The sequence below is a fragment of the Panicum hallii genome, chromosome 7 (genome assembly GCF_002211085.1).
Source record: "Panicum hallii strain FIL2 chromosome 7, PHallii_v3.1, whole genome shotgun sequence".
NCBI classification, from domain to species: domain Eukaryota; kingdom Viridiplantae; phylum Streptophyta; class Magnoliopsida; order Poales; family Poaceae; genus Panicum; species Panicum hallii.
Genome location: NC_038048.1, coordinates 34412122 through 34436307, shown reverse-complemented (window position 1 = coordinate 34436307; position 24186 = coordinate 34412122). Strand labels below are relative to the sequence as shown.

Sequence of the window (24186 nt, the reverse complement as noted above, 5' to 3'; positions counted from 1 at the left end):
TGTATTCTATAACTCTTTCTAATTCTAATTAAAATAATTTTTATATAGATATTAACCATAAAACTTTAAAAGCTTTGATTGAATACAAAACTAAGAAATTAATTTCTAAGGTAAAAATTAGATTGTGGTCTTTACTCCCTGTAGAAAGCAAACACAGATATAGATTTGATGGAATCAAAATGAGAGATAGAATGTCTGTGCCGACTATATAGTCAATCAAAATTTATCCATGCTTGCACTCAATGGCGGATCCAGCGTTGGGCAGGGGGGCTGAAGAGCTCTGGAGCTCTATGGACAGAAGAGGGGATGAGGGAGAAGATGAAAGGAGATAGGAAGAAGAAGAGAGAGAAGGGCTAGAGAGAATAATACAGCTGCTTGCAGTCTAATTTAAACACTGGTAGAGCATGCAGTCCGTTTCCAGTTCGTAAAGTCTCTGCTCTTGTGGCCTGCACGGGGCATCACTGCAGCCTCTTGTTGTCGCCAGCGGTCGGTGTCTGCACTTTGTAGCTGCATCTTGACTTCCTGAGCTGCAACGAATATGGTAGATAGGAAGCGGAAGTTCAGCCAATCTGGTACTAAACATTGATTTTTTATTCTTCATTTTTTTTGCTTGTGTTAGTGATCGATATGTTTGTATGAACCTGCTATTGATGGCTACGTTCGTCCAGGCTCTAGAAAAAATCTGGGTCCGCCACTAGTACCGGATTTTTGTATGTAAGTTGCAAGGCCGGACGGTCCCATTCTCCAGAAAAACCAACTTGTATCAATTTTTGTCAAGATGCTCTGATGCACATCATGCATGTAGCCACGATCGGTTACATACTTACATCAAAGTACTCATCACGTACTTATCTTTCGTTCTGTTACCACCTGATCGATGTCCGTATCGCTAGGCATGTGGACTACAGTACTACACCATATGGTTCACCGTACAAAAAGAACTTGTTACTAGATAGTACTAGTATGTTCCTTCATGGAGACTTTCCTAACAAAATGTACCAAGCCTATTTGCTCTTTACTATTCTAACGAACGTCATGTTGTTGAATATTGGCAATTGGCTAGCTATACATAGATTACATCGGAGTATGTGGGAGCGTAGCAAAAAAAAAAGAAGTCCGCTTACTATATAAGTCCTCGTGCTCCACTCCCACATGCAACTAGTAGTGCGCTCCGCGTGCTCCCCTAGAGCCCACAGCTTTGGCACCCGTCTTTCCTCAGGCGCTGTACGTGTATGTAACGGTGTAAGTGAGCTGCGATGGAGCCTCAGATGACGGAGAGCAACAATGGCGGCGCCGGCGGCTTCCTGTCGAGCTGCCGGGAGCTGCTCCGGCCGGCGGTGGACAGGCTCGGGTGCGCGGTCGCCAGGTTTTCGGGGAAGCTAGCGAGGATCGCGCGGGACGACCCGAGGCGGGTGGCGCACTCGCTCAAGGTCGGGCTGGCGCTCACGCTGGTGTCCGTGTTCTACTACGTCACGCCGCTGTTCAACGGCTGGGGGTACAACACCATCCGGGCCGTCATCACCGTCGTCTTCGTCATGGAGTTCACCGTCGGTAGGTCATGCATCGACGTGCAGCTCGTGGCCGGAACTGTTTGGAGGTTTGGACACGTTCGTTCTGCCGACCTAACTTAATAAGCATACATTTACATATGCAACAGGCGCCACGCTGAGTAAAGGCCTGAACCAAGTCCTTGCGACGCTGGCAGCCGGATCCCTCGCCGTCGGGGCTCATCTGGTGGCGGAGCTCGGCGGTGAGAACGGGGAGCCGATACTGCTCGCCGTGTCCCTCTTCTTAGTAGGTACAGTATAGGCACGTCGATGGTGGCTCATCATCAGTTCAGATCTGCCGTCACTGCCTCACTGGTGCGTTTACACATGTCGTCACCTTGGTCCATATGGCGGCTCGATCGATCTGCAGCGTCGGCGGCGACGTTCTCGCGGTTCGTCCCGGAGGTGAAGGCGAGGTACGACTACGGCGTGATCATCTTCATACTGACCTTCGCGATGGTGGCCCTGTCGAGCTACCACGTGGAGGACCTCATCGAGTTCGCGCACGAGCGTGTCACCACCATCCGTCGGCGTCGCCACCCGCCTCTTCACCACCGTCTTCGTCTGCCCGGTCTGGGCCGGCGAGGACCTCCACAACCTCACCGCCGGCAACCTCGACAAACTGGCGGAGTTCCTTGAAGGTACAGAAGAACAACTCTTTACCAATTAGTATTAAGCTGCTGCAATGTCTTCAACATTTTCAATGATAAGTTTTGCAGAGCAGAAATTGGTGTTAACGTTCACTTCTGGCAAAGATTCAGTGAGAAAATACTGTACAGATTCCCAGGGTATAGGAGGCTAAAAGTTTCTCATTTGTGCAGGAATGGAATCTGAATGCTTTGGAGAGACCACTTCATGTGAAAACTTAGAAGGGAAAGCCTTTCTTCATGTGTACAAGAGCGTCCTCAATTCGAAGGTCAGAGAGGACTCTTTGGTAAGCTCACCTCATTTCGGCGTGATTGCCCATTTCTTTTATTTCCTTTTTGTTGAGTATACAAAGCTACTGTCAACAAAAAAAATTCACATAATCCGGTGACATGTATTATTATCCCAATACTGCAGAGCACTTTTGCCAGGTGGGAGCCTATTCACGGCAAATTCGGCTTCCGCCACCCATGGAACCAATACCAAGAACTCGGCACTCTTTGTCGCCAATGTGCTTCTTCAATGGAGGCTCTTGCTTCCTGTGTCATCATCCTAAAAAGGTCTCAGGTAACCGCAAAAATCCCAACCAAGTTGGTTGACCAACAGTGATGGTGTTTTCCTTTACTGCCTATCTGCTCTTGCTCCTTCTTCTTTTTAACATAACAAAAAGATTTCCTGCTTATTGGTTTGAGAAAAGTTTGCTGACGAATAGTATCAATCCTTTTTGGGTTTCAGTATCCTGCAGCCAATCCAGATCTATGCCTGAAAATTGGAGCCGCCTGCGCTGCAATGAGTCGCACTCTGCAAGGGCGCTCAGGGGGCTCTCGCTGACAGTTCGGACGATGACTGCGCCATCTCCAACCAACAGCGACATGTCTGCAGCCACCAAAGCTGCGAGTGACTTCAGAGCCGCGTTCGAGTATGTGCATTTATATATATATATATATATATATATATATATATATATATATATATATACTCTCTTCAAAATAGTAAATATGATTTTCTAATGAAGTATGAAATCTTCAGTTGTTAATCGAAGTTGTACCCAGACCATGAGGGTTGTTTCGACGGTCTAAATTTTCCCTGCATATGTTGAGTTGGATGTAAAAAATACTGATTACAGTGAAGAGTAGATCCGGATACAATTGGAACAACAATACTGGCGGTGGAAAATGGAGACCTATATTGGTGTTACCCGGTATTATCTGATTTGACTGACAAATAAATAGTATTATGGGTATATCTGGACTTGTTTCAGATATGGATAATATCTGCATCAGAATATATAAAATGTCTGTCTAAAATGTAAGTGGGAGTAAAATAAAGTTACTATTGTGATTTTAAAGACCAACCGGATGTGGCATTTAGACCTTGTATGGACACACCTGTACCTAAATGGGTCCTTTGGCTATGACAGATTCATCTCATGAAGAACGAAAAGTTCTTGTAGGAGTAACAAGTTTGGTCCTATATTGTTTATATAGATGTCAGGAGGTGACAGGGGTCTTTGTGCCTTCCAATATAATGAGGGGAGAGGGTTTTCAAATCATACCAATCAGAAATCAATAAAGTTGTGAGGGAGTGTTTTTCGCAATAATAGAGCCTGTTTGGCATGGCTCTCGAGCTGAACGTCGTCAACTCCAAATAATTTTTTAAACCAAACATCACCTTCGAAACTCTATAAAACATCAAAACTCTAGAGCTGTAGTTCAAATTAGTCTGGAGTTACGGAGCATCTCTTTTTTTTGCAACTCCGAAAAGCTTAAATATAAAACTATATGTGAAGTTGTGGAATAATTACCTACTATTGGTTGTAAATAATGGTTGTTCTTTTCTTTCTCCCCTCGCGCCTCCCCTCCCGAGCGCGCCTCCTCTCCCTGGCAGCCGCCGCCCTCCCCTCCCACCCTGCTGGTCCCTCCGGCCCCGCCTTCCCAGCCGGTCCCTGCGGGCCCCGAAGGCCGCGGCCGCCCCCACCCGCTTCATGCTGACGCGCACTAGCAGCACCCACAACTGGACCCGCCGCCGCTCTCGCAGGCCCTGTGCGCAGACCTCCACGCCCGCATCCCCTTCGCCGGCCACGCCGACGATGGCGACGAGGAATCCGGGGAGCCGGCCGCTGACACAGAGGGCGCGGATCCACGAGGGCGCCACGAGGAGGCGCGCGCCGAGCTGTAGCGGGAGCTCGAGAAGGAGCGCAGCGCCGCGGCTTCCGAGGCTGAGGAGGCCATGGCCATGATCCTGCGCCTGCAGAAGGAGAAGTCCGCGCTCGAGATCGAGGCCCGCCAGCAGCACCGCACCGCCGACGAGCGTTGCGCCTTCTATGAGGATGAGGTCGAGGAGCTCTGGGACATCGTGCTCGTGCGCGACCGGGAGGCCCGCACGCTGCGCAAGGAGGTGGACGCCTACCGCCGCCTCCTCGGGCAGGAGGACGACGACGACGAAGACCAGGAGATGGTCACGCCCTGATGAAGAAGAAGATACGAGAGGATGACATGTGGGACCACGAGTTGGGGGTAATAATGGCAATCCACCCTGAAGACTCTCTTTTGGAGCTGGGGGCATTTTTCTAGCCAAACACACAACTTTAACTCCATCTAGAGCCAGCTCCATCTGAAGTTTTTGAGTGGAGTTGCTCCAGGTAGAGTTGGAGCTGTATCAAACAGTCCCATTGTTTGCAAATTTCACAACGTGAATGTTATCAGCGTGAGGAAGTGCTTTGCTAATCAGGTATAATTACTACATATTTTAGTTTTTTTATTAAGTCATACATGAATCCTCCAATAGTATGGTCAGATTAAAAACTTAACCCCTTCGAGCTCACTTGTGCTTTATTTTTTAGGACAATGACAGTTATACGGTCCGACCAGTGAAAAAACCCTCTATTGGTATTCAACAATGTGTAATTCTCTTAGAAGCTTCAGTTGGTTCATATGTTATCATTGATTACATAATGACTGATGATTATTGGTAAGCACGCCGTAGTGAAAGAAGACTCTGTTTTTCAATCAATCTGCAGTGTTTTCATTTTTTCTAGGGTTCAAACGCCAAGGGGGTTTTTCTTTCATTCACATGCAAGAAATTTACAGTTTTTGGCCCAGCTTGACCACGTAAAAAGCATCTCTTTAAAATGAGATCTCGGCTTGTGTGGGTTAAATTTGAGCGGTGAAATTCTAGGCTGGTAGGATTAAGAAGGTGAGCTTTCTAACTAAATAATCTGCAAAACGATGTTTGAGTCTCCAGGAACGTGATGATAGGAGCCATGTAGTATGCAATAACTTGGCTAATAATTCTCCAATCTGGAATATCCTCCTGTTGATTGGTCATGCAGCTTACTATGAGGGTCAAATTATTCGTCGAATAATGAAGGCACGTTCTTCACATTTATGAAGTGATTGAACCGACGGTGTCTCCCTTTTTTAGAAATGTTCGTTCCAGCAGATTTTGACAGAAATCCCTTTCCCATTATTGCAAAACACTGTCATCTGATCTTTGCTGACCTGTCAGCAAGGATTTTGAGCATCTCTGCTGAAGCTTAGCAGTTGGTGCAAGCTAAGGTCCCGTTTGGCATAGCTTCAGCTTCTCCTGAAACGGCTTTGGAAGCAGCTTCTCTGGTGAAGCTGAATCTATTTTGAAAATCGTTTGGCAAAATAGATTATTGCGATTGAAGTTGGTGGAAGCCACGATTTCTAGCTCCTCCTCCCCAGTATAAGCTGGAAACAGCTTCACCAGATACTTTGTGGATGAAGCTGCTAGCAAAATATCCGTTTGGCACAGCTTGAAGTGAAGCTATCCAAGAAGCTGTGCTAAAAGGGCATAAGTTCCGCTGGTTTTAATCCGAGTTCGTGAAAACATGAAACCTGCTGAAACTTGAATTGAAACTTGAATTGGAGTAGAACTCTAAAGATAACCAATTGTAGTTTCGGCTCATTTCCCTCTAACCACGAATGAAAATATTTGTGTTTTGCTACCAATGACTGTAACACAATGCTTCACTAGTTTACTACATGTCTACATGCAACATTGCCGGCCAGTTTCTAGACGTGCAGAACAAGCTCGAGCACCTACTAACGCATCAGCCATCACCTACCCCCTAGTGCCCGGACGCAGAAGAAGGCACGTGATTAATTTCCAGATTATTAAATAAGAATTCAGTAGGGCAAATTTTCGCTCGTGTGTATAGAAAATTTGTCAAACTTGCTATAAATGGATGCCGATTGCAAAACGTACAGGTAATCTACGTACGTAGCTGCATGCGAGCTTCGTGGGCTAACATGCTACCGCAAATATATGCAGGCCAAATGTGTTGTATGCATTCCAAAAATATATACATATATGTAAGTATGTCCTTCATGGCATGGAGACTTGCCAAAACTTTCGCCATCCTATTCTAACGTACATATTGTTGAATCCTGGCCCTCGATGTATCAAGCAAGCTCGGCTCTATTAAATGTGTGAGCACAGCAAGATCGACATTTCGTTTTAGATTCTTCGTAAAGGATTCCTTTCACTTTCTAACCATTGAATCCGAACCTTTCAACATCTCTTAATAATATTCCCAAGCACCATAAAGTTTCTCTACGTGTAAGCCCTCACACGCCAGCCGTTTGCCTCTACATCTAGCTAATAGCCTTCCATTTGCACACTGCACGCGAATTCACGGCTCTGGCGGGCGCCATGGAGCCTCAAACGACGGAGAGCAACAATGGCAGCGCCGGCGAGGGCAACGCCGGGTTCCTGGCGAGCTGCCGGGACCGGCTCCGCTCGGCGTCGGACGGGCTCAGGTGCGCGGTCGCCGGGTTCGCGGGGAAGCTGGCGAGGATCGCGCGGGACGACCCGAGGCGGGTGGCGCACTCGCTCAAGGTCGGGCTGGCGCTCACGCTGGTGTCCGTGTTCTACTATGTCACGCCGCTGTTCAACGGCTGGGGGGACTGCACCATCGGCCGTCATCACCGTCGTCTTCGTCATGGAGTTCACCGTCGGTAGGTCATGGATGTGCAGTTCGTGGCCGGAACTGTTTGGACACGTTCGTTCCTACAACCTAACTTAAGCATACATTTATATATGCAACAGGCGCCACGCTGAGTAAAGGCCTGTACCGAGTCCTTGCCACGCTAGCTGCCGGATCCCTCGCCGTCGGGGCGCATCTGGTGGCGCGCCTCTGTGGTGGAGACGGCGAGCCGATAGTGCTCGCCGTGTTCGTCTTCTTAGTAGATAAGCACGTTCATCCACCAATCCAGAATTCCAGATGTGTTTCTACGCGTGTCTTCACCTTGGTCCATGGTGGACCTGCAGCGTCGGCGGCGACGTTCTCGCGGTTCCTCCCGGAGGTGAAGGCGAGGTACGACTACGGCGTGGTCATCTTCATACTGACCTTCGCGCTGGTGACCGTGTCGAGCTACCGCGTGGAGGACCTCATCGAGTTCGCGCACGAGCGCGTCACCACCATCGCCGTCGGCGTCGCCACCTGCCTCTTCACCACCGTCTTCGTCTGCCCGGTCTGGGCCGGCGAGGACCTCCACAACCTCACCGCCGGCAATCTCGACAAACTGGCGGAGTTCCTTGAAGGTACAGCCCTGAAAGATTGCGTGCTTACGTATGGCCTCAGATCAATTTACTGAAGAAAAGAAATCTGGACAAAAGAAATCCATTCGTGAAATTCTTTTCAGGTTTCAGAGTCCAGTGTCTGGGGGAGACTAACAACTGCTACTCATGTAAGCAGGAATGGAGTCTGAATGCTTCGGGGAGAACCCATCTGAGAAATTAGAAGGCAGAGCCTTTCTTCAGGTGTACAGGAGTGTCCTGAATTCGAAGGCCGCGGAGGACTCATTGGTAAGTCGTCCCACTTCCTGGATCAGACACAGTTCAGCCTCCCTTTGTGTTGACCATCTAAGCTCATACTGTCGGAACACTGCAGTGCGCTTTCGCCAGGTGGGAGCCTATTCACGGCAAATTCCGCTTCCATCACCCATGGAGCCAATACCAGAAAATCGGCGTCCTTTGCCGCCAATGCGCGTCTTCTATGGAGGCTCTTGCATCCTATGTTGTCACCTCAAGAAAATCTCAGGTATTCACCGATTTTATCAAGATGTGCGTGCGTGTACTTGTAGAGATGAGTGTACACACGTAACCATCTCTGTTACAACAACACCATTTTTTTGTTGGTTACAGTATCCTGAAGCCAATTCAGAGCAGTGTGTAAAAAGTTGGAGCAGCATGCGGTGCGATGAGCTCGCGCTCGGCGAAGGCGCTCAGAGAGCTCTCGTCGGCGGTCAGGACGATGACCATGCCGTCTCCAACCAACGACGTCATGCCTGCAGCCATCGGAACAACTACGAATGATTTCATAGCCGAATTGTCAGAGGATGCGGCCCTGCTACAAGTAGTATGTCGCTGCCATTGTGTCTCTTCTCTCGGACATAGTTACGCAGACCAAGAGACTAGCAGAAGCTGTTGACGACCTTGCACGGCTTGCCCGCTTCGAAAGGACTGAAAGGACCCGAAATGCTGTGGTTGTCAACATAGAGGATTGATAGCCGGCCATCTCCTTTCTGGACTTAATACGAGTCCATTGATCATTAGGTTATGTATCTTCCCTGCTTTTTTCTGCGCCAAATTATTCGTCGTTCTTCATTGTTAGGAGTTAGAAAAGGCACACATTTATCATACAAGTGACAGGGAACATCATACATGTGATTTACTAAACTTATGTAATCGTCAGTTATTTGAGAGTGTACCCAAACAATTTGTACTACAAGGGCGGATCCAACATTCTAGATAGCGGGTTCGGCCCAGCTCGCTTTCACTGCAAGCCGAAGTAACAAGAAACATCTCTTATATAGTTTGCTATTGCTAAAATTACTATGTAGTCTTCAATTATTTGGAGATGTACCTAATCCATTCATTATAAGGGAAGATTTCATATTCTTGATAGAGCACGCAGCGGTATGACCCAATCAACCTTACCGTGGTCTCTAAACCCAGCAATATCTCACATTACACATTGGGTTCCAACTCTGCCTAGTGCATTTATTCAGTGTTGTAGTTTTTAATCATTAAACTTGGTCAAAGTTAAAAATAAGTTTAACTTAATTTGAAAACTAAAATACCGTCATTTTTTTACTTGAGGGAGTATTTTGTCTAGTGAACCCTTTTCCATATGCTTGGGCCAGGACCTTCCAGCAAACTTAAACTTAGATTAGAAAAATACCAGTGTTAGGCTAAACGGTAAACGCTAAACAGTCGGTTCTACCGTTTAGCTATTTATTTGGACTAAACGCCCATTTAAACGGGTTAAACGGTCATAAACGGGTTAAATGGCTGATTAAACGGACACGGCTAGTTACTGTATAGCGTGTACACGGCCATGTAGGTGAACAGTGAAAAATACTTCAATGTATTTTTTTATGCAAGACGATTTCGTGCTTTGGCCAAAAAGCAAAAAAAAAATCTAAATAGGGTTCCGATATAACCAGACCGATGTGGTTCTCTTTTATTTTTCTTGGCTGGGCCTCCAGACCGTCGGGACCTCCTGCTGGCCAGTCAGTCGGAAAAGCCTCAGCTGTGATAAAATAAAGGAAAATAATTTTTGCCACTTAAGCGGGCCCGGAAATGATGATGCGTGGCGCCGGCCCAGATATGAGAAAACGGCCACGGCCCTTTTGGTCATATATTCGGCGCACGGAAATATGAAGAAGTGACTAGTGAGCGAGGGCCGAGGCAAGGCTGGGCCCTGGGCTCCATTCACGCCTCTCTGGCATGGCACGCGAGGGGATCGGTGGTGGAGTTCCGTGCTCGCCGGCGCCGGCGTCGGCGTCGGCGTCGGCGTCGTCACCGCCGGGGAAGACGACAGGCAGCGCGGCGGGAAACCTCTCGAGCATCTAGGCCGCCCAAGTCAACTCCATGCCGGCGGCCACAGCAGATCCCGCTGACCGAGGGCCGTACCCGTACGTACTTGTGTTCAGGAATCTGGACCGCAAACGCCCCCAGATGCGTGCGCGGATGGTGCGCCTACGCGCGCGCACCACCCGTCCCCGTCGCCGCCGCGGCCATGCCCATGCGACGCCGGCGTGGGCACGCACCGCCATGGATTGCATTGGATCCTCCGCGGAGCAAGCTCTGTGTAGCTTTCGATCAGGATCGGACAGGGTTACTAGTCGATCTTAGCCAGAGAAGAACAGCAGGTGCTCTACGATCGCACGGAAAGCTATCTTGAAAGTACGGCGATCATCGAGGACCGCGGACATGACGCCTATGGCTCCCGGTGGCTGTCGCCGTTGCGCTCTACAGCCCACGATTTGTCCTGTATGCATGCGCGTTAGCCGCTGTCCTTTCTAGAAAGGAACAGCAACGCGTGCATGATCTGGTGATCTGTGACTGACCGTGAGTTGTTCGTGATTAAAAAGAATTCGAATGCTAAACCCCATGTCCGTCACGGAGCTCCAACCACCTGGTGACGACGACGAGATGCGAGAGAGTTCCGTGCTCGAGTTGGTGTTGGACTCTCCTCCACCCTTCCACACGGTTCCACCGTACCGTACAACGAGTCAATGGCCACACGTTCCTGTCGGACGCCTCTCGTTTTCCTCGGCCAAGGTGCGGGCCTTCCGTACCACGCACGGTACGGTCCCCCAACGATCTGGTTCTGGTTGCTGGTGCGCGGTTGCGAGGACCGGATCGGACAAGCAGCGGATTCCTGATGCCAGAATAATCAGTGACTGATCGGCGGCGGCGAGCTGTTCTCTTGCCGAGGAGAAAAGCAGGCGAACAGTCATGGCATCTAGCTGGATAGATCCCTATATATGGCCCCCTAGCTAGATCATTTTCTGGAATGCAACGCCGCATTTGCTTAGTTTTTTCTTTTTTCCAAAAGGCACCGTACCCTGACCTAACAAGCACACACAACCGGCTCCTAGGGTTTGCTGCTAGGGTGGGGAGATCAGATAAAAGAAGAAGACCTTCCATATTCAGCAGCTGGGTGACTCTCAAAGTTGTGGCCACATGTGAACCAAAAGAGAGAATGAGAGATGATGACACGATGCTGCTAAAATCAATCAAAACTAGAGCGGGCCTAGATAGCGAGCAGGCGGGAGGTCCGAATTCTCTGTTCTCTTGGCAGCCCAACACTCCCCAACTTCCTATCAGCCACGAGCCTACTCTCCTCCCGTCACACACCCACCCGGCTACCTTGATGACACGAGGCCAGCCCACTCGCCTGAGCCCAAGCGGGAGGGAAGTCGATGCAGCTTGGGACTGTTGATAAAGCTGTACATGTTCTACGTATGGCTTGTGCGGCGTATCGTTGGTGCGGTGAAGAGAAAACGTGCATGACTTGGTGTACCGGTATGGAAGCTGCACACGACAAGACACTAGATTGACCCTACAAATAAAACAAAAGCTGAGTTGCTCGTACATGACTTCCTAGGAGTTCTTCTGCTAGGGTGGGGAAATCAGCTATAAAAGGAGGACCTGTCGTATTTTGCGGTTGGTTGACTCTCGGCGTTTCGTCATAGGTGGGGAAAAAGAGAAGACGATAAGGGGACGATGATAAGAGGCTGCTAAAATCGAATAAACGTGCAGCGGACCTAGAGGAGGAACAGGTGGGAAGTCGACGTAGCTTGGGACGATCGATGCAGCTATAGCTATTGTGCGCTCGATAAGAGTGCACATGGTTGGTGATGCGTGGAGAGAAAACGAAGCTGGCTTCGTATGCTTGCATGGAAGCCACACATCACACATGACGAGACTGCATGCGTGGAGCCTACAAACAAAATTTGAGATGGAGCGAGCGAGCACTGGCGGGCAGGAAGAGACGTCGATCGGAAGGCAACTCACACAGGAACAAGAATCCTATGGCGAAAACGACGCAGCCCTACAAGTACGACCGAGCTCAGTCGTCGCAGGACAGGGCGCGTACGGTGAGCGCACGCGGCCGGTCGCACGCACACGCCATGAAAACGCATGCATGATCTCGGTCCAACGATCCCGAGGTGAAGTCAGAGAAGAGCACTAGCAGCGTCCAAAAAGGCTTCCTTTCGTTCTGCACCCAAATAAAAGGGCCACTCCACTACGGTCGTTTTCCCTGCTTCTTCCGCCATCGTTAAGTTGCACGTCGGGGAGGGACGGTAGCTAGCTAGGGTTTAGCACCAGCTTAGCTGTGCCCATTGCAGATGCGAGGCACGCAGAAACGTTGCCTCGCAGATGCCGATCGGCGACCGGTGCGCATATCAGCTGGCCTGTACGTTATCTGCCGCCACTTTCTCGGCGATCTAGCTAGCTACACACTTGCTGGAATCTTGGGATGGGATGTGGGAAAAAGAAAAAGGGGAGGGGGGGGGGGGGGGGGGGTGAAGGAGTGAATGGTGAATACGCAATGTGGTGGTGGTTTCTCTTTAGGCTTTAGCACATCTATCCACTGGCGAGATTTCTGCTAGCTAGGGGCCCTCGATTGGAGGCCACAGGACGGCATGCAACGCAATGCGATGCTACACCCTGAGAGAATACTTTTTTTTTTGTGGGAAAGACCCTGAGAGAATACTAGCAGCACATGTTCTTGGATTCTGCTTCCATGTTGCACTGCACATATGCCGTGTCCTGGACGACCCTGACGGAACGGCTATCCTGATGTTCTTGTTCGATTATTCTCCCTGTGCTTGTTCTCGCTCGGATCGATGCCGCTACGATCGAACTCGCCTCTCCTCGTACTTGAAGATCGCGCGGACGTGATGAGACCGATCGAAACGACAGTTATCCCACCAGGATAAGGATCGGAGAATATGTCCGATCGGAGACACGAGAGGTGAATTGAAGCGGATCAATGGAGAGCAAAATAGAAGGCCCTGCTGCTTCTTCCTGAACCGCTCGATCGGAAGCAAGCAGCAGCTCCGGACTCTGGCTGTGCTTGCTGTGTGTCAGTGTCACAGTGTGTGCGCGTGGCAGCTGTTACCGGCGCGCAAATGAACAAAGATCACCATGTCAATTAATCGCAAAGGTTTGCGCTTTAGCCCCCGGCAACATCGTACCTCGGCTCGCTTGCGTTGGAGGGATTCTTGCAGCATCAGGAAAGAAAGGCAGCGACAGCTGAATGGATGGGTGCAGCCCGCTGTAGTGCATTCAGGTAGTGTTATCCTGTAGACCTGTACTGCTCTATATATGAGCTGTGTACAGTGACAGACACAAGAGAGTCACCGTCGCGTTGAATCCTGTGTGGATCGATCGGTCGTTTATTTACACCTGGACGGCGACAGGTCGCCCAAGTGTGCATGCAGTGCAGGATGGAGACGTAAGGGGATACGTACACGAACACGTACACGACGCAAGGAGCACGGGTAGCTAGTGGTGGCGGTCGGCCGCTTAACGGTGAAGAAATAAAGGGGTTCAGAGTGCTCGGCGAAGGAAGATGCAGGGCCTGCAGATGATAGGTTAGATTTTATTTTATTTTTATTGTCCAGATGCATTGAACAAAGTTGATAGATAAAGATATAGTTGAGGCCTACCTAAATCCCAGAAAGAAAAGAAAAGAGTCGTAGGCTGCTGACTGATAAGCCATGCCACGTCTCACAGCTAGCACTGGCAGTATAGAGACATGGATACCCAGCAATCCAACACCTCACGGCTTTCCTTTTGGGCTTTTTTTTTCCCTTAAAAAATGTCGCACCGATTTAGCTAGTACAATGCTTTGCATACCACAAATGGCTTATTATATTAGACGGCATTTTTAAAATAAAAAACAGGAAAAAGCTCTAGCCCACCTTTGTCGCTTCGTCAAAAGTCAGAGCGGCTGATGTCGCCTCGTCTACAGATCATGCTGCATGGGTCGTCATCGGTCGTATATAGGCGCGGTGCAGTCCAGTCCTGCACGATGCGCTCATGCCTGCGTCGTGCCGCTGAAGCCGGCCAAGATCAAGACGGATTTTACCTGCTCGATCGTCCGACAGTGCATGTCGTCCCAAGTGCGAGCATACAGGTAAAAAGGCACAGATCATTTGTGTTTTTTTGTTTTTTTTTGCGAGGAGAGATCGTTTGTGTTAAACTACTGATCGATCAACAAAAGGCATGTGGATCATCAAGTTCTATGCGAGGCTGCCACGCTCGACCCGCGAATCCTCGCCAACAGCACAAATCAGCAGGAGCATGCTGCAGTGAGGAAACTGAATGGCAATGCTCATCAGATCATTCCAGAGAATCTAGATCCCTGGCATTTAACCTGCACACATCTCCTCATCAGATCACTGGCCTCTTCGTTCGATCGACCTGTTCCAGCAGTGGATCGATCGAGCAAGAAAAAAAAAAGAGAGAGGCGGCAACCACCGGCAACCGGTCGAAAAGGGCACGAGAGCACCAGCAGCAGTATCGCGAGTCACATTCACAGCAGAAATTAAAGGCCTGCACGGCAGGCGTACGCTTTTGTTAGTTTCCACTATCCTCTCTGTCTGCCGCATTCCGGTATCCCATTACATTATATCCCGAAGCTGCCGCGCCGCCGTCGCCTGGCGCTGTCCTCCTCCCCGGCTCCGCTTATATAAGCCACCCCCCTCCCCCGTCCCGGCACCCACATTGCACTGACGAGTACCCCGGCCGCTCAGACCTACCACACCCACAGCTAGCTTAGCCTCATCGCAGATTCATCCATCACCAAGCAAGCTAGCTAGCCGCGCGCGCGTCATGGAGGTTCACCAGGTGGTGAGCGGCGCCGCCGCCGGCGAGGTCCCGGCGAGGTGCGGGGCGGGGCTGTTCTCGGCGCTGGACAAGGTCCGGCGCGCGCTCGTCGCGTTCGGGGCGAAGCTTGCCAAGATCGCGCGGGACGACCCGCGGCGGGTGGCGCACTCGCTCAAGGTCGGGCTGGCGCTCACGCTGGTGTCCGTGCTTTACTACGTGCGCCCCATCTTCATCAACTGGGGCGTCTCCACCATGTGGGCCGTGCTCACCGTCGTCGTCGTCATGGAGTACACCGTCGGTAAGTTATTAATTGCACAGGCAGCCATCCTTCCTGTGTGCGTAGCGGTTTGTAGATGACAAAGATTTCATGCATCATCAGTCATCACGGACAAGTAGCGCCGTACGTGCACCGTACAACCTACCAACCGTTCACACTGGCTTGTTGCGAGCTTCACTTACGTTGTTGCGGTGGCGCGTGACGTGGCGCAGGTGGGACGCTGATCAAGGGCCTGAACAGAGCGTTCGCGACGCTGCTCGCCGGGTTCATCGCCGTCGGGGCGCACAAGGTGGCCTACCTCTGCGGCAACAACGGCGAGCCCGTCGTGCTGGCCATCTTTGTCTTCTTACTAGGTACAGCACGTTCCGTGCCCATGCACCGAACCTTGTCGTGTCAGTGTTTCACACGGTAAACTCTTGCTCACCGCCGGTGCGTTCGTCTCCGTTTGATTCCATGGCGCGTTGCAGCATCGGCGGCGACGTTCTCGCGGTTCATCCCGGAGGTGAAGGCGCGGTACGACTACGGCGTGACCATCTTCATCCTCACCTTCAGCCTGGTGGCCGTGTCGAGCTACCGCGTCGAGGAGCTCATCCGCCTCGCGCACCAGCGCTTCTCCACCATCGCCATCGGCGTCGCAACCTGCCTCTTCACCACCATCTTCGTCTGCCCGGTCTGGGCCGGGGAGGACCTTCACAACCTCGCCGCCGGCAACCTCGACAAGCTCGCCGACTTCCTCGAGGGTGCGTGCTCCCACCCGATCCAAAGAGGTTACGTAGAACACTATACAAGAGCGAATCCGATTCTCATGCATTCCATGTCAACGATGTGTTAGTCCAGCAATTTAAATGGGACAAAATTCCTTACACGAGCCCAAGGAAGAAAAACTGACCAAAATTCTGCCAAATTTAATCCAAAACCCCACAAACTAGCAGAGAAATTCAGTAACATAACAAGACAGCTTCTAAAGAGAGAAACAGAGCACACTAGACTCGAAACAGACTCCATCCAGAGCTGTGAGACTGAAAGGCGTATCCGTACATGTGTGCAGGACTCGAGTCCGAATGCTTCAGAGAGAACGCTCCAGGCGAGAATCTGGAGAGCAAACCCTTCCTCCAGGTGTACAAGAGCGTCCTCAATTCCAAGGCCAGCGAGGACTCCTTGGTTAGCAGCAATGCACTCTGATATTGAGCAGCAACGCTCCTATATCTATCCAAAGATTGCGACGGTCCGTTACAGCGGCTTTTTTTACTCCAAAACTGCAGTGCAACTTTGCCAAGTGGGAGCCTGGTCACGGCAACTTCTACTTCCGGTACCCATGGGGCCTGTACCAGAAGCTCGGCGCCCTTTCTCGCCAGTGCGCTTCCTCAATGCAGGCTCTTGCCTCCTACATCATCACCCTCACAAAATCTCATGTAGGTGACTGCAAACGATCCGGCCGTTCGGCGATGAGAGGATTGCAGAATTCACCATGTTCACTCACCAGCATCCATTCTCCTGCTCGCAGTATCCTGAAGCGAACATGGAGCTCTGCTTGAAGGTCCGAGCAGCGTGCGGCGAGATGAGCCTGAACTCCGCCAAGGCGCTCCGGGAGCTCTCGGAGGCGATCCAGACGATGACGGCACCATCCCCGGCCAGGACCCACATGTCTGCGGCGATCAGAGCAGCGAGAGGCCTCAGGGCCGAGCTGTCACAGGACGCGGATCTGGCGAAGGTGATGCACGTCGCTGTGATTGCGTCTCTTCTGTCGGAGCTGGTTACGCAGACGAAGAAGATCGCAGAGTCTGTTGATAACCTGGCACGAGTCGCCCGTTTCAAGGACCCTGAGGACACTCAGAAGGATGTGGTTATCAATGTGGTTAGCTGAGAAGCAGCAGATGGCCTTCAGTGGGAGTTGACTAGTGGTGTTCTGTATTTTGTATGGAGAACATCCACATCAGGAGCCTCTGCTAATTAAATGGGGTGACTATAACTAGTACATGGTGTACAATACTATATCGTGCATAAAGCAAATGACTAATTCTTTGGTTTATAGAAGTAATTATGATGCTGAGTTGAATAAATATTGCTGCCTCCGCACAGCTGTACAGAGATTAGCTTTTCTCAACAGAAAAATAAATAAATACAATCTTCTTCTGAATATTAGGGAGGAATAATGTACTACCTATCAATGTGTCGTAGAACCAAAGAAATCACTGAGCCAAGAAACATAATTCCACCGTATCCTCCTGGAAAATCAGCGCTGAGAAGATGTGATGTTGAAGTAACAGGTATATGTGAAATTCTCAAAGCGTAACAAATATTAATCTCGTAAGAAACCTTATGCAAATTTTCCAGCTATAAATTCTTCTTGAGATCAAATAATTCACCGAATTCGAACTCAGAAGATGGCCTGACGGAGGGGGTAAGATGAAGTGGCTGTTCCACTAGAAATGCCAGTGCATTCCATTGTCAGTCATCAGTTACAGACAACTATGATACATATGCGTGGAAAATATGCAGCTGGTGAAGAAATTAGTTAGTGGAACTTTGCACTGTCAACCACTAAATTCCAAGTTATCCAGGAAAAATGTACATACTTTCCTTTTTAGGACAGAACACAGGTCATAACCATATATATCAACCATCACTTATTGGGCAACAGCGCAAAGCATGCAAATATTGGCTAAGCAATTAGTTAGCTATGCACTGTCAACCACTGATGCCAAGTTGCTAAGGAAACAAATAGATCACATTTCAAGAAAACAACCCATAGAAATTTCCTCCATCCAGCAGTACCAGATGATCAGGAATTGCACAATCTACTAGGAACTGCACAATCTACTACGACAGATTGAGGAGTGATGCGTCACCAGAACCAGATGGACTAAACGTGCCCTTCTACAGAGCACTATGGGAATGGATCAGATGATGTTATTGAACTAATCACCAAAACCTACAACACAGGTGAGCTCCCTGGTCTCATTAATGAAACTTTCATTGTTCTTCTCATCCCAAAAGAGGCATCTTCCACTTCCCCTCAAGATTTCAAACCTATAATAAGCTTGTGCATATCATTTACATCTGAGTGCATCAAATGTCATCTACCCAACCACATACTGATATACACGACTCCTGGTATGCTTTTGTTCAGGGTAGACATGTCACTAACATCATTACAGCCCAAGAAATAGTTCATTCCTTCCAACTCCCTTCCTGGAAATGTAAGGGTTCATGCTCAAACTTGACCTATCTAAGGCATTTGATCGCATAGAATGGTCCTTTGTAGCGCAGGCTCTCCAACGTTAGGGGTTTCATGGTCATTTGATTAATCTTGTCCGTACTTGCATGGCCACCCACGTGTTATCTATCCTTATCAATGGCCAACCGATGAACGCTTCGCTTTCCGAAGGGGAATACGACAATGTTGTCCGCTCTTGCCGTATCATTTTAGTCATAGCTACCTTATAAACGGCGAACCCATGGACGGCTCGCTTCCGAAAGGGGAATGCGACAAAGTTATCCATACTCGCCATACCATTTTATCATCAGCTCATCGCTATAAATGAACTGTCCATCTGCCTCAAGCATGCCCTACAAGATGATCATCTTTCTGGTATCATTATAGGCCCCAACTGTCCTATTCGCTCACTGATGTTTTCTGATGACCTAATCATTTGTAAAAAGGCAGATCTCCAAGAAGTTACTGCCATCCGTCAAATCTTGCACGATTTCAGCAATCTCTCAGGGCAAACCCCAGGCTGGCACAATTCTTCCATCTTTTCAGAAAAAATATCGACCAAATCACTGGACACCAATATCAATAACTTCCCTTCTAAGGACTTACAGCCAGCAACCATTCATCTAGGACACCCCTCACTAATCAAAGAGACCAAAACAACACCTATGGGTTCATATACCATAAACTTCAGAACGAAAATGACCAGTCAAGGAAAATAAACTGGACCATGCTGGCTGACTTGCCTGCATCAAATCTGTTCTTCGATCCGTCCCTGTCTAATATATGTTCCATGTCCGCAAATAAATTCCTTGTTAAAATCATGGGACAGTTCTGGGGTTCTGGGGTTCAAGAAGGTGACACCTGCTAGACATTGTCGCGGGCCTATGGCTCCCAAACACTAAGCAATGGGACACACACAGAATCGAACTAATCTTTGGAGCACAAGCTGCCCATGTTATTACGCAGGTTCCCATCTCCAACTATAAGGACCCAGACATTTTGTGCTGGAACCATCAACCTCGGGAAACTGCACCTCAAAGGAAGGTTACAGGTATATAGCATTGTTGCTTCAGCTAGCCACAGCAAGCTACACTTTTTTATTTCCTTTCACACATAAACACAGTTTTTGAACAAACTTCGGTACAGGAGAATTAAATAAGCCACATTCCTTACAGGCTTACAGCCCTAACAAGACTCCATCAAAGTACAGGCATTGGTCAGTATGGAAACTTCATAAAACTTTGTATGCACTTACCTATGGTGAAACATCCTTCTAGGATAGTAAAACGAAACTAGCCTATTTGGAGAGTAAGAATGAACATAATTACAGGCAAAGAGGACAAAACAAGACAAATTCCTCATGGGCCCTACCAATTACCAAGACTCTACAAAAGTTCATGCTCCAGTCAGTACACGGGAACTAGATCGCTTAATATGCACATACCTATGGAGAAACATCATTCAACTATACATTAGTTAAATGCAAGCTGATACACATCACCAGCCATATACAGGGTGCTGGACTTGAGGAGGCAGGAGATTCAAATCCATGCACTGTTGTTTATCATAGTCACGTGTGCCAGGAATCGCTCCTGTCACCAATCTGAGGATTTCGTTGCCAGTCAGGCAGTGATGAGCAAATGCCAGTCCCCCATCCACCACATCTGACAACTTAGGAAGTAAAGGTATCTTTCTTGCTTTGTTTATCTTCCCACATCGTCCAGGGTGACCATTTGTATTGTTAAGAACTTTGTCCAGCTCTGAGTACTCCATAAACCTCTCAGTCGCCGCCTCCCATGATAAACTGTACCGTTGCTCTGGGGTCAAAGGTTGAGGTTCACTAGCCATGGCCTCTTTGACACGAGCAACAAACTCCTCTGAAGTTTTATACGTTAAGCAGTTGGGGAATGACTTGAAAAAATCGTTTGATGGATGATCTGCACAGATTACAAATTTCCCCATAGCAAGAGCCTCAGCTGTTGCTGTGCATAGCACATCACTAACACTCGGATTGATGAAAACCTTATACCTGAACATTTAACAGAAAAAAATAGATAAGTGTGTCAGCAATCTGCATAGGACAGGACAAAGATGAAAGCGAATTCCTTTTAGTAGATTCCTAGAACCTTACCCATGGAGTGAATCATCTGCATGGTCCTTTCCCTTGAAAAAATTGATGCTCAACTCAAATTTTCTAGCAGAAGTCTGAACCGCTTCAGAGTCCTCACCATTTCCATATACGTCTATCTTAAAGCCTTCCAAGTCTTTTTTATGTTTAGATAATAAATCTATCAGCTCTCTATAACCTTTAGCCCACACCATCTTCCCAAGAAAATATGCTCCCTTAGAAAAGACCTTCTGGCCACACTTCCTTTCAGCTGCTATTTTCTCACCAATATTAAGAAACTTTGGATTTACACCATGTACGTTACAAACAACAGACCGTGGTAGATCTTGAGTTGCAGCAGAAAGACGTAAAACCTGCATGCACCCATTATTAGCTGAACTCTAACGAACAGGACTTTGACATGAAAACTGACATGAACACAATACCTTGTGGCAGTATGCTCTAGTCACCCAGTTGTTGATATGCTTAACAAGGAAAGATTGAATAGCACCGTTTTTCTCTCTCTTGATATATTCCAGGTAATTTGTATGAACTACGCCGATGACATGATTGAACTTGTCAGTCCAACGCTTTCCATGATGATACCAATTGAGATGCTCAGGTTCTTCTAAAATTGCTATATCTGCTTCTTTTGAGGAGATAAACTGGGAAGTATCCCCAGCAGGAATAATGCTGCGGCGCTCTTTTGAGAACTGTGGAAATAACATCTTGTGAGCCATGGAAATTCCAGGAAAAGCAGAGTACTAGGATTCAGGATGTAAACAACAGGGCCACAAAGATTGGGTGTTTACCTTGCCAGGGTAGAAGGATATCTTAAAATCTGCTTCAAAGCCAAGCCTTTCCTGCAGCCAGTTCCTTATATAAGTTTCTTGCTCTTCTGGCGAACTGAAGGTGATGTTATTTGGGTAAACCAATTCTTGGTCTGACTTAGACAGCCAAGGAACCACCAACGTCACTTTTTGCTTTGCACTCCTTGCTAGATATGCAGCACGAAACAATGGATTGATTGCTGTCCCTGTCATCCATGGAAGACTTGCTGTGGTGACAATAGCAACATGCCGTCTGTTGTCTAAGATCTTGTATTTTGCAGGGTCATTCCAAAAACCTTCATCTGTGTGATAGCCAGTACTTTCTAACACCCTAGCTATTCTTAGATCAAGCTCCTCGGTTATGTTCTCAGCTAAAGTTCTATCCTCTGAAAGGGGATGATACATGAGCCGACCATTTCGTTTACTATATAACATCTGTACCAGTTTGTCACATAGATCTGCACCACAACATTGTAAGACTAAAATGGTCAGCGCCAGGAACCACGGCTCCACAGAATGCAGACCAACAATAATGTATTATACCTCTTCGTATGCCAAGTTGATCTAAAAATGGTCCAGATTGCCGGACTAGATATGCCAGAATTTCAGTCAGATCCAGTGGTGGGACTTCCTGCATCATATTCCAACACCCACTTTAGAATAGAAAAAACACACTCCAAGCAATAAGCAATCAGATCGACTAGCAACACAAATTGCATTATCAGTTAATAATCAAAAGCCCTGAGAAAAGTCTGATTTTATAAAAGCTCAACTTGTACTGAAAAAATAAAGAACTCACTGTCTATGAATTTGAAAGGATCGTATTTACAACAGTATTTGGCTGGATTGGCATCTAAATCGAAAAATATTTGCAAGTTAATTATGCCAACCCTGCTTAGTAAGCATTAATACTTCCTCTGACCTCATTATTTTCTGGAACAGGTTACCTTTCAACGAAATTATATCCTCAGACTAATGAAGGTATATCTTGTAAAATTTATAAGATATATAAAACTGTGCATAGAACTGTGCATATTGGATTAAGACTACAGCCCAAAAAGTACAAAGGAAAATGTATCCAAAAGAAATCATTAGCCATTCTCTGTCTGCACCTTGGATTCCCGATAGTCCTTGTTCAGTGATTTCTGTAAAAGAGGAAAAGGAGTAATATGAAGCAGTAATACTTTAGTCAACACCAAACATTAGTTCTAACATGTCTAGCGTCCTCAATAACTCGAGAGCCTTTTTTTTTTGTTAACCCAATTGCTGCACAGAATTCACGAAATAGTTTCCGACTAACAAGATAGTTGGCAAATAAGACTTTGAGCTTGCTGGTTAAGTGACTGTTAAGCTAAGGTATTCCAAGATGATTTTTCAGTGTTATTTTTAAAATATATTTATTAGGATGACTAAATATACAAATACCTTACAATATTAAAACAAATGTCGTGTTGATGTCTAAAGACAACAAAATCAAAAACTTAAAACATAAGTTACTTAGATTTTTTTTTGGGGGGGTATGGTCGTATGGGTGCCACGGTTTTGCTGCCGAAGTGCTATTTGTCAGTCACACCTCAGTTTTGAGTTATGGCATTCAGTATGCCCATTTCAATTTTTCAATTTCCGAAAGAGGTTGTACAAATCCTAAACAAGTACTAGGAGTATGCCATCGTATCAAATGCAAGGATTGACAGTTACCAAGCTCAACTTGAATTTCTCCACGAACTCGCCGCGGCCACGGAACCCAGCAAACATGTCGCTCGACAGGCTCCGGCGCTCGAACTCCTTAAGCCCGCTCCGTAACATCCTGACCACCTCCCACTCTTTCCTCCCCTCCGCGGCCTGGTCCCCCTTCCACGGCGCGACCCTCCGCCCCTCGGCGCCGTCCCCCTCGGCCACAACGGCGTTGCGGATGGCCGCGATCCCCGAGAGGTCGACGCGGAGGCTGCTGGCGCCGGGCGGCCACCCGCCGTCGGGCGCCCGCGGCGAGCACTGCCTCCGGAGCTCCTGGATCTTGGGCTGGATCCGCCTCCGCACGAACTCGACCTCCGCGATGGGCGCCCCCGCCGCGACGGGCGGCAGCAGGGGCGCGGGGCCGGCCAGCGCCGACGCCGAGGCGAGGAGGTGCTCGAGCTCGCGGTCGGCGCGGGCGCGCGCGGACTCCGCGCGCGCGCGCATGAGCCGCAGGTCGGCGGTCGCCGAGTCCCGCACCTCGCGCCACCCCCTGGAGATGAAGGCGAAGGCGCCGCGGCCCGCGCCGCCGCCGGCGATCGGCGGCGTCTCCTCCTTACTAGCCATCACTCGCCGCTGCGGGTACGGGCGGAGGCTTGGTTAGGGTTTTGGTTCTAGAAGCGCGTAGGAGCCGCGAGTCGCGCGTGAGGTGGGCGGGAGACGATTTGTTGTGGTGCGGAAGGAGGAAGACGAAGACGAAGACGAAGACGGCGGTGGGGGCCGGACGGGGAAGCGCGCGGGCGCGGCTCGTGTGATTCCGGCGGGCGGGGCCCGGTGTCAGGGATGGAGGGCGCTGGGTGTGGGCCCGGGGAGATCTTGATGTGTGGTGACGGGTGAGTGGTGACTTGGCACGGGGTGCTTGGTCGACGTGGGCCCCCGGGTTCGGAGGGAATATGCTTGCGTCGGTAGTCGCCTCTGTTTTTTTTGCTGCTCGCCTGTTTTGCCTCGGTGGCTTCTGGGCTTGGGCATTTTCGCACCTCACTTTCTTTTTATTTCCTTTGTGATGAAAATTCTTGTTTACTAGATGTTTCTCGATTGGCTATCATTTCGCAAAGCACATTTTTCTTCTTCTTTTTTCTTTTTGGTCGGGTGCGTTTGGTCCCTGAGTCACTCCAACACGGGAGATAACTTAGTGTGATCGAGTTGAGGAGTCTCTCCGATCTCTTCTCTAGCGT

At 48.9% G+C, this 24186-nt stretch overlaps 2 protein-coding genes and 2 pseudogenes across 3 annotated transcripts; 3 read left to right on the top strand and 1 right to left on the bottom strand.

Annotated features, from left to right (window-relative positions):
* The first annotated feature begins 1256 nt into the window (after window positions 1-1256).
* LOC112900688 lies at window positions 1257-3228 on the top strand (annotated as a pseudogene).
* Window positions 3229-6869: 3641 nt separating this feature from the next.
* LOC112900687 lies at window positions 6870-8725 on the top strand (annotated as a pseudogene).
* Window positions 8726-14779: 6054 nt separating this feature from the next.
* On the top strand, window positions 14780-17060 carry LOC112901051 (aluminum-activated malate transporter 1-like). Its single transcript, XM_025969872.1, has 6 exons — window positions 14780-15147; window positions 15339-15479; window positions 15594-15866; window positions 16175-16287; window positions 16389-16538; window positions 16631-17060. Exons 1-6 carry the CDS (start codon window positions 14856-14858, stop codon window positions 16988-16990), a joined length of 1329 nt encoding a protein of 442 aa, XP_025825657.1. The 5' UTR covers window positions 14780-14855; the 3' UTR covers window positions 16991-17060.
* Window positions 17061-19421: 2361 nt separating this feature from the next.
* LOC112900197 (digalactosyldiacylglycerol synthase 1, chloroplastic-like) lies at window positions 19422-23764 on the bottom strand. 2 transcript variants are annotated; one of them, XM_025968972.1, is made up of 7 exons: window positions 22979-23763; window positions 22393-22425; window positions 21824-21911; window positions 21263-21738; window positions 20897-21163; window positions 20475-20824; window positions 19422-20372 (listed from the first exon to the last, which is right to left on the bottom strand). In XM_025968972.1, the coding sequence occupies exons 1-7, from the start codon at window positions 23576-23578 to the stop codon at window positions 19841-19843; spliced, it is 2346 nt and encodes a 781-aa protein (XP_025824757.1). In that variant the 5' UTR covers window positions 23579-23763; the 3' UTR covers window positions 19422-19840. The 2 variants fall into 2 exon arrangements, with proteins under 2 accessions (XP_025824757.1, XP_025824758.1); XM_025968973.1 differs by lacking the exon at window positions 22393-22425 and having other exon boundaries at window positions 22979-23764.
* Between the last annotated feature and the right edge of the window lie 422 nt (window positions 23765-24186).

Coding starts and splice junctions, on each gene's coding strand:
- LOC112900197 (XM_025968972.1), bottom strand. CDS start 23,578: ATGGCTAGTAAGGAGGAGACGCCGCCGATCGCCGGCGGCGGCGCGGGC. Junction 21,739..21,823: donor TCAACTTGGCATACGAAGAG/GTATAATACATT, acceptor GTTGTGGTGCAG/ATCTATGTGACAAACTGGTA. Junction 21,164..21,262: donor TATCCTTCTACCCTGGCAAG/GTAAACACCCAA, acceptor TTATTTCCACAG/TTCTCAAAAGAGCGCCGCAG.
- LOC112901051 (XM_025969872.1), top strand. CDS start 14,856: ATGGAGGTTCACCAGGTGGTGAGCGGCGCCGCCGCCGGCGAGGTCCCG. Junction 15,480..15,593: donor CATCTTTGTCTTCTTACTAG/GTACAGCACGTT, acceptor GGCGCGTTGCAG/CATCGGCGGCGACGTTCTCG. Junction 16,539..16,630: donor TCACCCTCACAAAATCTCAT/GTAGGTGACTGC, acceptor TCCTGCTCGCAG/TATCCTGAAGCGAACATGGA.